This window comes from Podarcis cretensis (assembly GCF_951804945.1).
Source record: "Podarcis cretensis genome assembly, chromosome: 2".
Taxonomy (NCBI): Eukaryota; Metazoa; Chordata; class Lepidosauria; order Squamata; family Lacertidae; genus Podarcis; species Podarcis cretensis.
The window spans coordinates 9,080,874-9,095,244 of NC_137171.1; the positions used below are offsets into that span (position 1 = coordinate 9,080,874).

At 46.5% G+C, this 14,371-nt stretch overlaps 3 protein-coding genes across 9 annotated transcripts in view; 1 reads left to right on the forward strand and 2 right to left on the reverse strand.

Moving 5' to 3' along the window:
* Positions 1-3,702, forward strand: part of LOC307210698 (glycoprotein-N-acetylgalactosamine 3-beta-galactosyltransferase 1-A-like) — a 41,656-nt gene extending 37,954 nt beyond the window's left edge. For all 5 annotated transcript variants that reach the window (XM_079966834.1, XM_079966832.1, XM_079966831.1 and 2 more), the window contains exon 4: positions 2,338-3,702. In XM_079966834.1, coding sequence (XP_079822960.1) covers positions 2,338-2,559 — 222 coding nt within the window. In that variant the 3' untranslated portion in view covers positions 2,560-3,702. The remainder of the gene's footprint in view (positions 1-2,337) is intronic.
* The window catches only part of LOC307210707 (claudin-34-like), a 219,286-nt gene that overhangs the window by 137,591 nt on the left and 67,324 nt on the right, over positions 1-14,371 (reverse strand). The gene's annotated exons all lie outside the window — the stretch shown is intronic.
* Positions 8,513-14,371, reverse strand: part of COL2A1 (collagen type II alpha 1 chain) — a 98,813-nt gene continuing 92,954 nt past the window's right edge. For all 3 annotated transcript variants that reach the window (XM_079966624.1, XM_079966623.1, XM_079966622.1), the window contains 4 exons: positions 12,711-12,999; positions 11,509-11,696; positions 10,513-10,755; positions 8,513-9,194 (listed from right to left, as the gene is read on the reverse strand). In XM_079966624.1, coding sequence (XP_079822750.1) covers positions 9,048-9,194; positions 10,513-10,755; positions 11,509-11,696; positions 12,711-12,999 — 867 coding nt within the window. In that variant the 3' untranslated portion in view covers positions 8,513-9,047. The remainder of the gene's footprint in view (positions 9,195-10,512; positions 10,756-11,508; positions 11,697-12,710; positions 13,000-14,371) is intronic.

The window sequence follows — 14,371 nt, forward strand, 5'->3', positions numbered from 1 at the left end:
CCAGATGTTTGAGACTATAATTCCCATCATCCTTGACCACTGGCCCTGCTAGCTAGGGATCATGGGAGTTGTAGGCCAAAAACATCTGGAGGGCTGAGGTTGAGGAAGCCTGTTCTAGCCTGTCTTTCACCATCTTCCATTTTTCACAGCCCAAACGGAAGGGGCGTGAAGTGGCCGCTCTGCTGAAACTAAGCAGACCTAGGACTGACCCATAGCTGAATGGGAGAACACTTGGAACCTTGAGCTCCATCATGGAAAAGGGAGGACATAAATGCAACCCAGATATTGGTGGAATACAACTCCCATCATCCCCAGACAGCATGGTCAGGGAAAATGAGAGTTGTAGTCCAACAGCATCTGGAGGGCCACAGCTTCCCCAATCCTGATTTAATAAATGAATTACTTTTTTTAAATCCCTGAGTCCATTGCCAAACACACCCAGATTCTTTGGAGAGTTGCTGTCCGGTGAGGAATATCTTCTGCAAAATAAGCAAGTATGTACATATTGATTTGAATAATTAGTTCAGCTTGCTAAATGTTGCAGAATCACAATTTTTACTTCTTTCTTGATGATGCAGAGTGCACACCCAGTCCTATTCTCATTGGATCGTGCAGCTGGCATGACAGGGGGTCGTGGATGATGGACTCAAATTCCCATTACCCCTGACGGTTGACCATGTTGGCTAAGGGTGATGGGAGTTGGAGCCCCACAGAATCTAGAGGGCCTCAGCTTCTCCATTCCTGGCTTTAGAGAATACCTGTCATTTCTGATAAGCATGCATTTCTGCATGTGGGGTTCTTATAAAGGAATGATTGGCACTGAGCTTTGTGTTGGCTGACCCTTTTAGGAGGCCATTTACCAGTTCCACCCATCCCCCAACCTCATGCTTCCTGAAGCTTATTATGCCCCTTTTCCTTAATCCAACCAAGGCTATAGCTTTAGTCAGTAATGGGATGAAGGTTTCCTGCGACATACATACATGGTAGGAGTGGACAGCAAAATAAAAGGCTATGCTTGCTGAGATGGATGTAAGGGAAAGAGGAAGGAGCAGTCCATTGTCTCAGCAGAAGGACTCATATCACCCCATGTCCTCAACCACACCTGACCTGCAAACCAGCCTGTGTGCTCGACCAACACGTGGGATGAACTTGGATTCAGCACAGGGGGATTAACCCTTTGCCCATTGGGTAATCGGTCCTCAGATAACAAAACTGCAGCTTAGAATCAAGGATGCATAGTTTGATCACAAAACCGGATTCTTGATCAACGTGCAGGTTGTTCCAGAGTTATTGCAGGGAGGATGAACTGGGCAAACAGCAGTCGGATTGGCAGCTTTGTTACATCTGTGGCTGTGTCACAAACCTTTGTACCAATATTGTAGGCAAGCAGGCAGGGGCCACCATTGCACCACAGGTTTTCCGGTGAGAGGATCCTCAGATTAGTCTGCGGCTTCTGGTTGTAACTTCTGCTTCTTGTGGCATATGGAAAGAAAAGGGACGCTGGTGGCGCTGTGGTCTAAACCACTGAGCCTCTTGGATTTGCCACTCAGAAGGTCAGCGGTTTGAATCCCCACAACGGGGTGAGCTCACGTTGCTCTGCCCCAGCTTCTACCGACCTAGCAGTTCGAAAGCACGCCAGTGCAAGTAGATAAATAGGTACCGCTGTGGCTGGAAGGTAAATGGCATTTTTGTGTGCTCTGGCTTCCATCACAATGTTCTGTTGTGTCAGAAGTGGTTTAGTCCTCCTGGCCACATGACCTGGAAAGCTGCCTGTGGACAAATGCCGGCTACCTCAGCCTGAAAGCGAGATGGGCGCCGCAACCCCATAGTCGCCTTTGACTGGACTTAACCATCCAGGGGTCCTTTAAAGGTAAAGGGACCCCTGACCGTTAGGTCCAGTCGTGACCAATTCTGGGGTTGCGGCGCTCATCTCTCTTTATTGGCTGCAGGAGCCGGCGTACAGCTTGCGGGTCATGTGGCCAGCATGACTAAGCCACTTCTGGCAAACCGGAGCAGCACATGGAAACGCCGTTTACCTTCCCGCCGGAATGGTACCTATTGATCTACTTGCACTTTGACGTGCTTTCGAACTGCTAGGTTGGCAGGAGCAGGGACCGAGCAACGGGAGCTCACCCAGTCACAGGGATTCGAACCGCCGACCTTCTGATCGGCAAGTCCTAGGCTCTGTGGTTTAACCCACAGCGCCACCCGTGTCCCTTTTCCAGGGGTCCTTTACCTTTGCCTTTATGGAAAAAAGACAGCAACAGTGAAGGGGATGGCTTTCCTTGCTTGCTGCGTGGTCCACAGTTAACCCTGGTTTTCCTTTGCTCCTCCTAGGGTCCCCAGTGCTGCTCCGACTTGGCCGTCTCCTTTCACTACGTGAGCTCAGAGTTGATGTACACCTTGGAATACCTGTGCTACCACCTTCGCGCTTATGGCTACAGGTATCGCTACCACCCACCTTTGCCTGAGAATGCTGCTCATCTCCAGCCCCGCCCTCGGGGGGAAGCCCCAGAGAGGACCAATAGTACTACACTGCAGACCGAGAAGAAGGTGTAGGGGGCGGATCCTTGGCACGTCACCCTTGAGCAGAGCAGCCCAGCCCAGCCATCCTTGGACAAGAGCAGTGCCCCTGTTATGGGGCCATCTACGCAGGAAAAAGCAACAAGAGCTGAGCAGGCCACAAGCCGAGAGATTTATTTTAATCCCTAAAGGTGTGTGTGCATGCACACTTGCCACACAAGGGGTCTTGCATATGGCAGAGGAGCCATTCTTATTTGTGTGCTGAGAAGCAAATGTCTGGCCTACTATGGCACCGCTTGGTCTATCCTATGCTCGCTCGCTTTCCTACTGCAAACTGGGGAGGCCCAAGCCTTCCATGTGCTGTGAAGCGGTTTCATGCTTAGTAAGTGCTCTTGATGCACTGGGGTGGGGAGACTGGCCCCTGGGTGGTGGGGTAGAAGAGGGAATAGAGGGGCTCTTATGGGTCCTGGAAGGGAGAGCCGAACTCACAAGGGGTGTGTGTGTGTGCCTGCCGCCACCACAAGAATGAGGCACAACTGCATGGCCATAGACTGAGCAAGGAGAGCACCACAGAGTAGGGCTTGGGTTTTACCACTGGAGAAAGAATAGTAAGGGTCCTGGCTGGTCAGTGGTTTAGTGCCATTGTGGTAAGAGGGACCCAGCACTACAAGAGGGGGACGCGCGGTCCGTTTGCACCCTTGCAAGCTGCGTTCGGGGTCTCGCAGTTGATATTATAGGATGAAGTGCTTGTATCTCCTGTGCCTGCAATTTCCCCCCCCCCCCCCATTATTAGGTTTCTTGATACCAGAGCCTAATCGTTAGGCCGTCTGCCTTTAACGTCAACACGTTCCAAGTCGGGGTTCTTCACCCTTGGATCCCCAGATGTTGCTGGACCATCAGTCCCAGCCAACATAGCCTTGTTGTTTAAGGGTAAGAGAAGGAGAAAATAGGAAGAACAGAGAGCGGGCAGGTAAGCAATTTAAAAAGGTAGGGGAATGTTTTTGGTTTTTTTAAGTGGCAGTTTGTGGCTTAAGGCAGGTCCCAAATCTGGAAAGGCTAAAGTCCTGTGAGCCTGCAGTTGTTTCTCAACTGCACCTCCCATCATCCTTGACCATTGACCGTGCTGGCTGGGGCAGATGGGAGTTGTGTTTCCGCAACATCAGGAAGGCAACAGCTTCACCACTCACTGGAGAAGCAAGGAGAAGTGGCCTCGGCTTCTGAGTTCTGGTGAGATCTTGTGGACTTCCCACGAGATCTTGCCAGAAGCTGCAGCCATGCAACCTCAGTAAGCGAGACTTGGGTGGAGGGACATCAGCCGTGAAGTGGGTGGCACCTTCCCATTTTGCCTCGTTGTGGGTTGGTGGGTGAAACAGGACAGGAAGGACAGCCCTGGTTTGAAGGCAGAAGAACAAGCAAAAGGCAGGCAGTGTGATAAAGCCTGAAAGCGTTATTGCTCCTTGCTATGTCACTAGATTTGAACGTTCTTGTGTTTTTTGCCTGATGCGTTAGACTCTTAATCATTTGATGGTCCCAAGTGCCCCCTGGTGGCTATTGCATGCCATTTTATAGTTACGGTAAGACTTTTTACCGAACCAATCTACCGTATTTTTCGCTCTGTAAGATGCACCAGACCACAAGACGCACCTAGTTTTTGGAGGAGGAAAACAAGAAAACAAATATTCTGAATCTCAGAAGCCAGAACAGCAAGAGGGATCGCTGCGCAGTGAAAGCAGCAATCCCTCATGCTGTTCTGGCTTCTGGGATAGCTGTGCAGCCTGCATTCGCTCCATAAGACGCACACACATTTCCCCTTACTTTTTAGGAGGGGAAAAGTGAGTCTTATAGAGCAAAAAATACGGTAATTTGTTGAAGATGTAGGCAGACCTTTGAATTGTTCAGAGCTCTTTGCCAGATGAAATGGAAAGGCAGATGCATTTTCAGCTTATAAGGAGAGGAAAGAGAGGCCCAAGTTAATTACCGAAAGTACAGCCTTTGTTTTGATCAAGAGTTAGAGCCAAAGCACTTGTACAGTTCACAACGATCGGCCTCCATAAAACAGCATAGTTGGGTGAAAGAAACAGCTAAGCATCCTTTTTGTAGTCTGTTGCAAAAGCTTGGAGTAGAGGTAGCCCTGCAGATGTTGTTTGCCTTTATCTCAGATCATTCCCAGCCAGCATGGCCAGTGGTCAAGGATAATGGGACTTCCAGCATCTAGAAGGCAGCACATTGGGGATTCAGTGGTCACTGAATCCTGAACCTTAAGGGGTGAGCAGTTGCCAAGACATACTGTGCTCACTTGCTGATAAGAATTTTGCTGGCATGTTTGTTGACTTCTGACTGTCCTCCTTCCAGACATTTTGTTTTGCTTGCTTTTTTGTCCAGAAGAGGGCAACAAAGATGAGGAGCATGGCAGGAGACCAATTCCATGGTGGAAAGATTGAAGGAGCTGGTTGTGGTTTAATCTGGAGATAGAATGGTTAAGAGTCACAGCCATCTTCACATATTTGAAGGGCTGTTGCATGGAGTCTGTCAATGGCATGTTGCTCCAGAGGCTATTACCCAAACCATTGGGTTGGTATTACAAGGCTAAAAATTAGGTCTTTCCCAACCGTCTGAGCTGTAAAAACAGCTGGCTTCCTAAAAAAGACAACTGAGAAGGATGTATGCTCTGAGTCTTAGTTTGACCTTCTGGGGAACCTCCGCTAACACTAGCTTGGAATTAGCACTGCCTGTGAGCCTGATGCTTTGCTCCCATACCTGCACTTTCCCCAAGAATCTTACGAAATCATAAGCCAACAACATCTTCTCTTTCAAATGAACAAGTTGGTGGACTCTCCTTCATTAGGGTTCTTCTCTCCCCCCCCCCCTTTCCCTTTTGTCATTTCATAGTACTGTTGGGTTCAGTCTAGAGAAGAGTAAGTTGAAATGTATGGCAGTATTTCAGATAGTCCTCCTGATTGTCTTTTTAAAAAGAAATTAGAAGGAGCTGCCAGTTACCTATTCATACAGCTGGTGAACATCAAGTCTGACTGATGAGTTCTCCAGTATCACAGTCAAAAGCCCTTAGATGCTTTTAAAGCAGAGTTGCCAGGGACCCAAAAGGTATTTCTCTGTACTGCCCATTTATTAACCTGTTGCCTTCTATGGTACCCTTTGCCATTCACTTCACTTGAGGGATTGTTCCACTATCATATACTTCTCCTTGTGCCTGCACAGCTGTTACTGCCATTGAAGTGAATGGTGACTTATTCACACACAGTTGTGTAACCAGAGCGTACACAGTGTCCTAAACTGGAATGTTCTCTTATTCCATAAATTATAATGATATTTTTTAGAAGAAAGACTTTGGGAGCTACGAAATGGTAATAACTGGTGATAACTGGCAGAATGCGTCCTGTTGCCAATTTCGTTGTTTTTCTTCGTAAATGAATGTTTAGATATTTACTGAAAATAATTTTGTTAAAATCTTTGGATCTGGGGGAGGTAGGTAGTTTTCACAAGAGACATGTTTTGAAGTTTTTCATTTGGTTTACAAATAAACCAAGTTGCAAGGACAGTTAATTCTGTGATTCTGCTGATCTCTCAAGGAAATTGCTTAGCCAAGGTTGAAGATTGTGAGTTTTCAAAAACAGGTCGTGGGAGAACGCATTGTTTAAAGTTGAAAACCACAAAGGTTTTAAATTTTTTCTTTCAGAAAACTTGCACCATCACTCGGAAGCCTTATGCCATTGCTCAGTGTAGACTCATGATGGGGAGTCTGTGGCTTTTGCCTATTTTAGTCTCAGACTCCCATCAGTCCTTGCCAGCATGACCAATGGTCAGAGATGAGTGTTGTAGTCTCTGCTGGGGTGGGCTCAGTTGCTCACCACCCAGAGTATATACAATACTCGGCTACCTCAGTATAAGCCAGCTTTTTATCTACATATGTGCCCTCTTGAAGGAAAAGCCCACCTTTTCCTGGTTATCTTGAAATATTGTGGCCTTTGATGTTACTGGTTTCCTTGTAAGCTGCTTTGATCTTAGGCAAAGGAAAAGCTGTGTATTAGGCTCATGCATAGTTACTTGCCTGGTTGGTTGCGACAAGTAAAAAATCATTTCTGGGTGACCAAGCAAGAGACTTTTAGAAAAGTTGGCTTGGTGTTTTCGGTTTCACTTTAAGTTAATAATGCTTTCTAACATAGTTTTGTGTGGCTGCAGAGCTTTTTCCCCATACCCGTCCCCCCTGGCCATGAGGTTGCAGGGCAGGTTATAATTTATTTATTTTTTAAATGCAATCAAATCAGTGATTAAAACAAATCAGTGAACAAAATGTGGCTGTCAATTTTGGGGATTTGCAACTCAAAACTTGCAAGCCTGCTAGGGTTGTAGTCAACCTAGTAGCTCTCTGTGTGAAGGGACCTGCTTCTGCTTGCACAACAAAACTCCACCTCCCGTCTTCCTGTGCCACCCCATAAATCTCTTCTGGGGGTTCAGCCAACCATCTGGGGCAGATTGGTGGTGGCAGAGGAGACAACGGAGTGGTGGCCGTGGGGAGAAAGACCAATTGCACAAAAGGAAGTAGTTCCACTTGTGCAGTTACTTATTTGTATACTCTGTCCCGATGAGCATTTGCTGTCCTGGGCTCCTTCAGGAAGAAGGGTGGAAAATTTGCCGAGTTAATAATAATGTAATGCACTGCTGTCCTATACATCTGCTAGGAAGCAAGCCTGTTTTTAATTCAATAGGCCTTACTCCTAAGTAAGCATGTATACTAGGATTGCAGCCTTAAATGAAGTTAGAGCACAATCCAGTCAAAGTAAAGGACTTGTATGTATGAAGGAAATTTTGTGTCTGAACTTAAATATCTCTCACTGAAATCAACAGAAGTTAAGAGTGCTTCAATTCGGCTTCTGCTTCAATCTTTAAATGTGGAGAAATGAATATTACCATTGAGAGAGTGAAGGAAAGCTGCCGCCAATGTTACTGTGCTCTTACCTCTTTGCAAGGTAAGAAGAATTATCTTGATTCAAAAACACAAAGACTAAAATCCCCTCCCCTCCCCTTTTAAAAGAAATTCTGGTCTTTTCTGCTTTTCTTGGAAATGTTTCCCCAGGGAAGATGAACATTGTGTAATAAAGATTACCTCAGGGTGAAAATTAATACACACGGAACAACTTCATCAAAGATTTTCTTTATTTGGAATAGGAAAAGCATTCTACCTTGAGTGGAAGGGTGTGGGGGGGGCAGAAATTAAAGAAAGCAACTGGTATTGATGGTGATGGGGGTGATCAGGATAGATTATGGGGTGTGTGATGTTGTGGGCCTGACTGTGTTTTAGTCATTTTACATTCCTTAGTTTTTAAAGAACAACAACCTGCTCTTGTTTGCTCCTTTCTCTTGATTTACTAACTCTGAAAGTAGACAAAGCGAAGCAGAAGAAGTGGTGAGAGAGAGAATGTAAAAGTGGGACCAACTTTACAAAAAGGTTGTAACTGCCGTGTCAGTCCCAGAAATATAAAATAGGTAAGAAGCTATCCTTTATTAGGCCAACAGAGCTCTGTGTAACTCAAAAGTGTACTTATGCTTACAATCAGCCAAAGCTGGCTAACAAAAGATAGTTTCATCTACTCAAAAAAAGAAAGGAATTGGTAAAGTCAGCCAAGTCTCACTTATACAAGGGAGTTGAAGGGAGAAGCAATGTGTTAACCCGGTGTCTGAGAGCTGTAGTTCAGAAAGGCACCAGGTTGTTGAAGGCGGTCTTAAGCACCATGTGTTTCTGTGGGAAGGGGTGGTAGTCCCCAAACTTGCACCTCATCTCTTTTGTGGCTGGCGGTGAGATCATACTGACAAATGTTTCCTTAGCGTGAGGTAGCTTAAAAACCAGGGACGTTTGAGAGTTGACCCTATGACTTCCTTCATTTTGTAAAGAGGGAGTAGATGAGGCTTGGTAGAATTCAGAACGGTGGACAGAAGCAAAAATAGTAAGAAAAACAACAAAAATCAGATCAACTTGTACTTTCCAACGAAGGTTTTTTATAATCAATTGATGTTAAAAAATACAGACTTGTTTTACAATAATAATAGCACCATTTTTAGTATTATACACAGTAATCTTGCTTGTGATACACACCCAGGGTTGGATGGATGGGTGGGGGGGAAAGAATTGGCTACAACCTGTTATTTTGGGGCATCAGTACCTTGGAGGGGAAGGACCCTTCCCACATGCTAGTTAGCTTCCAAGAAAGGTCTTACAGGAAGACAATAAATAAATAATACCATTATTTGTTGTTCCTTTTTTTCCTTTTTCTCCTTTGCTTGCTTTCCTGGTCTGCCCAAGTGATGGTTGCTTCGGAAACTGACAGAGTCCAAAATGTAAGCGTGGGGAACGGATGGAATTTTGGGAAGGGAAGAAGGTTTGGTTCAACTCTTCAGTGCAGAAAGTCCTACAAGGTGATTTGGGGAGCACTTGGGTTCCTTGGGTTGGTTTTGTATGGTAATGGACTGGTTTTTTAAAAAAATATTAATTTTCGAAACTTTTTTTTTCTTTACAAGAAGCACACCGGGCCAATGTCAACACCAAATTCTTGATCAGCTCCGCCAATGTCCATAGGTGCAATGTCAATGATGGGCAGGCGTGAGGTCTTCTGAGAACGGTATTCAATGATTGTCTTCCCCCATTTACCAGTGTGTTTCTGGAATGGAAAGAAAAAACCCGCAAAAGAATGCATTATTTTAAGTGCCACAAGATCCCCAGCTGGGATCAGTTGCTGGGGGTGGCCGGCTGGAACAAATCAAAGTTCTGGAAAGCAGGGCAGGATTAACCATGGTACTAAACATACTAAAGCAGAAGAGCTTTTACTGTGCTGCTGTTATCTGGGGAATCTTAAGATCTGCATTCTGTCCTGCTCAGGTTGCTTTGCAACTTTGGAAGCTAGTACTAACAACCCACAGGGGGTGGCGCTGTGGTCTAAACCACAGAGCCTAGGCCTTGCCGATCGGAAGGTCGGTAGATCGAACCCCCGCAATGGGGCGAGCTCCCATTGTTTGGTTCCAACTCCTGCCCACCTAGCAGTTTGAAAGCACATAAAGTGCAAGTAAATAAATAGGTACCGCTCTGGTGGGAACGGCGTTTCTGTGCACTGCTCTGGTTCACCAGAAGTGGCTTAGTCATGCTGGCCACATGACCCGGAAGCTGTCTGCGGACAAATGCTGGCTCTCTCGGCCTATAGAGTGAGATGAGCGCGCAACCCCAGAGTCGTCTGCGACTGGACCTAACGGTCAGGGGTACCTTTACCTTTACTAACAACCCACACGCTCATGGCCATTAGAAAGGGTCACATCTGATTTCATGTGCCATGAGCAGAAGCTGAAATTGTGGATGGGGGTGCAGAATGCCAACTTCAGCATGAGTAGACAGTGGCTGCCAGCATACACATCAACCAACTAAAGGAAGCAGAATGATCCTCTGAATCTGTTTTTGAGATTCCTACGACTCTTGAGCATAATGGTGGTTTTCTTGCTACAGCCATGTCTCCTCTGTGTGTGTCTAATTTTAAAACACCCATATCCTGTCTACTTTGAGAAGTGCCACACTATGGCTGATTTCAAGGGGGGGGCACGGTCTCTTTGATCACTTCTGTGAAACAAGATCAGCAAATGATGTGGGATTTAGTGAAGCAAAAAAGCAACCCCGTGGGGCTGGTTCCAGGGGTCTCTTAACACTGCTCTCACCCAACAGTGCCCCCCCCCAAAATAGTGGCAATAGGGCCAAACAAAGGATTTTGTGGGTTCCACTCAGGCTCGGGCCGCACTTTTCAATCTAGCTGGTTTCTCACGTGAAATGGAAATATTCCTGACAGTTCTCTCTGCTGATCCTCTCATTATGGCCAGACTGGGCCTTGGCAAGTGCCCAGCCTGGCTGGCTGCTACTGTCAGCTGCCATAGTTCTGTCCCTTTAAACCCAGCAACGTTGTATTGCTGTGGCAGCCCCAACAAACCCCTCAAACTTACCGTGCAGCCATCCTGCAAGGCGCTATATGTGAACCTGCTATTGCCCTCGGCTCTGATCTCCACGTCGTTGGATCCCTGTATCAGGAGAGCTTTCTTAAGGTTCCCAGAAGCCTCGTCCATGTAGGCAATGCTGTTCTTGCAGTGGTAGGTGATATTTTGAGAGCCTTCAGTAGACAAGAGGCGCAGGAAGGTCATCTGGATGTTGGCTGTGTTAGGAGCCAGGTTCTCATCTCCATAGCTAAACTGGAAAGGGACCAAGAAGACAGAGGTTGAGAGACACCTTTCTTAGAAAGACCGCAGAAAGCAAAAACACATACCTCTGTAGATTGTGAGTTTCCCTTGGGCCTGCCAATATCTCCCCCCTGTCTCACAGTGACCCTACTTTGGCTACTGTCCTGCCTGCACTCACCGGCTGAGTTTGCTATCAGGGTGATGCCTCTGAATATCAGCCATCATGGTTGGGTTTATCATTCCCAAATTTGTCTAAATCTTTTAAAAAGCAATCTAAGTGAGTGGTAATCAACCAAATCTGATTGCTGTGAACTCTAAAGTCTCCCTGTTTCCTTTCTGCTGCCTGCTCACAACACTCAGTGTTGCTTGATTTCTTCTCATTTCTCCCAAAGTTAGAGAATAAGCTTCACATAGACATTTCAAAGACAAGAATAGTGAGATGTAAGTATAAAAAGAGAGGGTCAGCGTAACGATTAATGCGCAAACAGAACATTAAGCAGCAAGGTGAACATTCCATAAGTGCAAGGAGAATATTCTCCCTGTTCTGGGTTTCTCTCCCCACTGCAACCTTTCAGAGCAGATTCAGAGAATGGCATAGTACGTGTGTGTGTGTGTGTGTGTGTGTGTGTGTGTGTGTGTGTGTGTGTAATCCTGTTATGCTAGCACCAAGCCTTGCACTAATGCAACTGTTTGCACGGGTTCACATTGGATCTGCATGCCTTGGATGAAATATGAAAAGCGTTTATTCTAGCTTGACCCACTTACGTGGAAACCTCCATTGATTGTCTCTCCGAACCAGATGTGCTTCTTGTCTTTGCTCTTGCTTGTCCACCAGTTCTTCTTGGGAATACTGCTCGGCTTGGGGTAAACACAGCTCTCTCCCGTCTCCATATTGCAGAAAACCTTTATGGCATCCAAGGTGCAACCCTGGTTGGGATCAATCCAATAGTCGCCTGCAAAATTAAGAAAGAAGCAGCTGGTACGGTGTTTTTCCTCTTTCTCTCTCTCATCACACCGCTGTTCTGTGCTGCTGGGTCTTAGTCACTGACTTCCTGCAGTGACCCCAACCCCCCTATCCCTTAGGTGGCATGTGCACATCAGAAGCTTAAGCAATTATAATATCTACAGGAGAATGGAATTTATTAGTGTCAGGTTGCAAATGGAAAGTTAACTACGTGTTAAAATATAATTGCAAAATGAGGCTAAACAAGTCACACAGTAATCCTGCTCTGGAAATTATGAGGATTGGGAGTGCGATTCTTTGAACTTTAAAGCCTCTGCAAACGGTAGGTTGTTAAAACATTATTCAGGCAATTTTCATTCTGAAATACAGATCAACAAACATATGATCTAAAACCTTTGTTTACTTTATTAGGATACAATAACATGAATATCACACACACACACACCCCAATTTAGTTACTATGGTCCGATGTGTTTAATGAAACACGTTATATATTTTGATAGGAGCTTAAACTCTCTGAGGTTTTGTTAATGACTTTGGGTCAGAAAAAAGGTTGTGAATGGGGTGCCCCAGGGAAGGGGTGGGTCGGTGTCCCTGTGGCTTCCACAGGGAGAGGAAATGTATCCACAGTCAGCTGTGTAGATTGTACAGGCCACTTTCATGCCTTCTGCTGTGTGGATGAGGCTATGTTTCCCATGTGTTTTGGTGGCAGGAATCAGAAGTGCTGAAACACTAGCCTCAGTCCCTGTAGATGCTCTGGGTTAAGGTTACCAGGCGTCCCCGTTTCCCAGGGACAGTCCCCGGATTTACAAATCAGTCCCCCGACAAAATCCATCCATTTAGTAGGAAGTTGAAAAGTGTCCCCGGATTCGTTTTAAAAAATCTGGTAACCTTACTCTGGGTGGTGAGACGCAGAGACCTCTCTGGGATTGTTATGCTGCGGAATAGGAAGCGAGGCTCCTGAGCCCAAAACCCAGGCAGTGGCAAGCCCCAACATACTCACCGCTCTTCCATTCAGGGTGGCAGAGTTTTAGGTCACGGCAGGTACGGGCTGGGTTCTTCCTACTGCCCTCGGGGCTCCGGATGCTTTCGATCTGGTTGTTGAGCGACTTCAGGGTGGCATCGACCTCGGCATCATGCTGCCTCAGGTTGCTAGAAGCCTGGTCGGATCGCATGTAGCGCATAGGATCGGGGCCTTTCTCCGTCTGACCCAGGCCGGCAAAGGCAGACATGTCAATGCCGGGTCCGGGTGGGCCAGGAGGACCAGGGGGTCCGGGGTTTCCAGGAGGACCCTACAGGGTTAAAGGAAAGTAGACAGCTCTGAAATGCTTGCTGTTGGACGAAAGCAGCCCCCTGCTGTATGGTAGGTGCATTGATGGAGGTAGCCCATCATCTGGGCCCTCACGTTCCATTTTCTTTCACTGACAGAGCCGATAGGACCTACAGTTTAAGTTCCAGAATGTCCCACTCTTGGGCAAGAGGGGCTGAATCAGACATCTCTTTCATGCTTTCCAGCTCCGTAGTACATCTGCTGCTGGAAGATGACTTAACAGAAGCTATCATACTTGCTGAGACATCAGCAGAGACTTCACCTTGCCGACAAAGGTCCGTATAGTTAAAGCTATGGTTTTCCCAGTAGTGATGTAGGGAAGTGAGAGCTGGACCATAAAGAAGGCTGATCGCCGAAGAATTGATGCCTTTGAATTATGGCGCTGGAGGAGACTCTTGAGAGTCCCATGGACTGCAAGAAGATCAAACCTTTCCATTAGGAAGGAAATGAGCCCTGAGTGCTCACTGGAAGGACAGATCCTGAAGCTGAGGCTCCACTACTTTGGCCACCTCATGAGAAGAGAAGGCTCCCTGGAAAAGACCCTGATGTTGGGAAAGATTGAGGGCACAAGGAGAAGGGGACAACAGAGGACGAGATGGTTGGACAGTGTTCTCAAAGCTACCAGCATGAGTTTGACCAAACTGAGGGAGGCAGTGGAAGACAGGAGTGCCTGGCGTGCTCTGGGCCACGGGGTCACGAAGAGTCGGACACGACTAAATGGCTAAACATCATCATCATCATCATCATCATACTTGCTGCTGTTTTGGAGATGGATTATATGGTTTAGATCAGTGTTTCTCAAACTTGAGTCTCCAGTGGTTTTTGGACTACAGCTCCCATCATCCGTAGCTAGCAGGACCAATGGTCAGGGATGATGGGAACTGTAGTCCCAAAGCAGCCGCAGACCCAAGTTTGGGAAACCTTAGTTTAGATGTTATTTTATGGTGCTCTTCCGTAAACTGCTCTGTTGTTTTTAAAGGAGAGTGGTATATATTTGATGATAATAATTCTCATTGATTTCAAATATTTAATTAGATGTGCTGGGCTGTACATTAGATCCAGCTCATAGAACCCCATGCAATTCCCACAGGGAGACAAAGCACAGTCCTTCCGTAGCACAGAGGGCTGTAGTCCACCCTCAAAAGGAGAACAGTTTGAGCCACTGATTAATACAGTGGTACCGCGCAAGACAAAAAACGCGCAAGACGAAAGAGTTTTCTGTTTTTTGAGTCGTTCCGCAAGACGAATTTCCCTATGGGCTTGCTTCGCAAGACGAAACGTCTTGCGAGTTCTTGTGAGTTTGTTTCCTTTTTCTTAAAGCTGCTAAGCCGTTA